We start from the raw sequence: 940 nt of genomic DNA, 5'->3' as shown, positions 1-940 counted from the left end.
CAAAACTCTTGTCTCAAAAAAAAAAAGGAAAGGAAAACAACAATCCAATTAATGTAAATTCTTATAAACACTTAAAATATTCCCCCTTCAACTCAACTTTAGATAAGGGCAGCTATTTAGAAGCCAACGAACATTTGGGTTTTGAGTCCTGGCATTGGTGCCCTAGCATTCAAGGTGCAGGGAGTACTGTGATAGTTGAAGAGTGGCTGTACATGGGCAGAGCAGTCACCACCTGGTAAATGCTGGGATACGTGGAAGCAGCCACAGCACAAAGGCCCGTGGGCAAGGCACTCACCTTTATTCACAGGCATCAGGATTGTCTGCACCCCTCCAGACGTGTTTACGCTGAGTGGTTTGAGCTGGCTGGGAATCGTCAGGACCGCCTGCTGGGTACTGGCTTGGCTGGAGTGAATCTTTAACAGTCCTAGAACAAATTGGAAGACAAGGCCACGTTGAAGGTCAGGTGCTTCGGGAAAGTCCCTTATCCTCTGTGCCACCCATATTTTGTCATGGAGGAAGTTACCTTCCAGTAAACAAAAGAGCGAGAAGCAGGAGGCAACAGATGCTGTGGATTTCACAATAAAACATCGGCATGACAATAACTGTTTATTTATTTACTTTTTGAGATGGAGTCTCGCTGTGTCGCCCAGGCTGACACGATCTTGGCTTACTGCAACCTCTACCTCCCAGGTTCAAGTGATTTTCCTGCCTCAGCCTCCCAAAGTGCTGGGATTACAGACACGAGCCACCATGCCCAGCCCCTATTTATTTTTATTTTTAGAGACAGGCTGTCGCCCAGGTTGAAAAGTGCAGTGGTACGATCATAGCTCATTATAACCTTGAACTCCTGGGCTCAAGCGATCCTCCTGTCTCAGCTTCCAGAGTGGCTGGGACTACAGGCATGCCATGACACACAGCTAATTTTTAATTTGTTTCTGTA

The 940-nt window shown here is 46.6% G+C and overlaps 1 protein-coding gene across 1 annotated transcript in view; it reads right to left on the bottom strand.

Moving 5' to 3' along the window:
* The window catches only part of YEATS2 (YEATS domain containing 2), a 95962-nt gene that overhangs the window by 13649 nt on the left and 81373 nt on the right, over positions 1-940 (bottom strand). The window contains exon 21 of the mRNA XM_011945805.1: positions 296-424. Coding sequence (XP_011801195.1) covers positions 296-424 — 129 coding nt within the window. The remainder of the gene's footprint in view (positions 1-295; positions 425-940) is intronic.

The sequence above is a fragment of the Colobus angolensis genome, unplaced genomic scaffold (assembly GCF_000951035.1).
Source record: "Colobus angolensis palliatus isolate OR3802 unplaced genomic scaffold, Cang.pa_1.0 Scaffold245, whole genome shotgun sequence".
NCBI classification, from domain to species: domain Eukaryota; kingdom Metazoa; phylum Chordata; class Mammalia; order Primates; family Cercopithecidae; genus Colobus; species Colobus angolensis.
The sequence above is the reverse complement of the archived record's forward strand: the minus strand, read 5'-3'. Positions and strand labels throughout refer to the sequence as shown.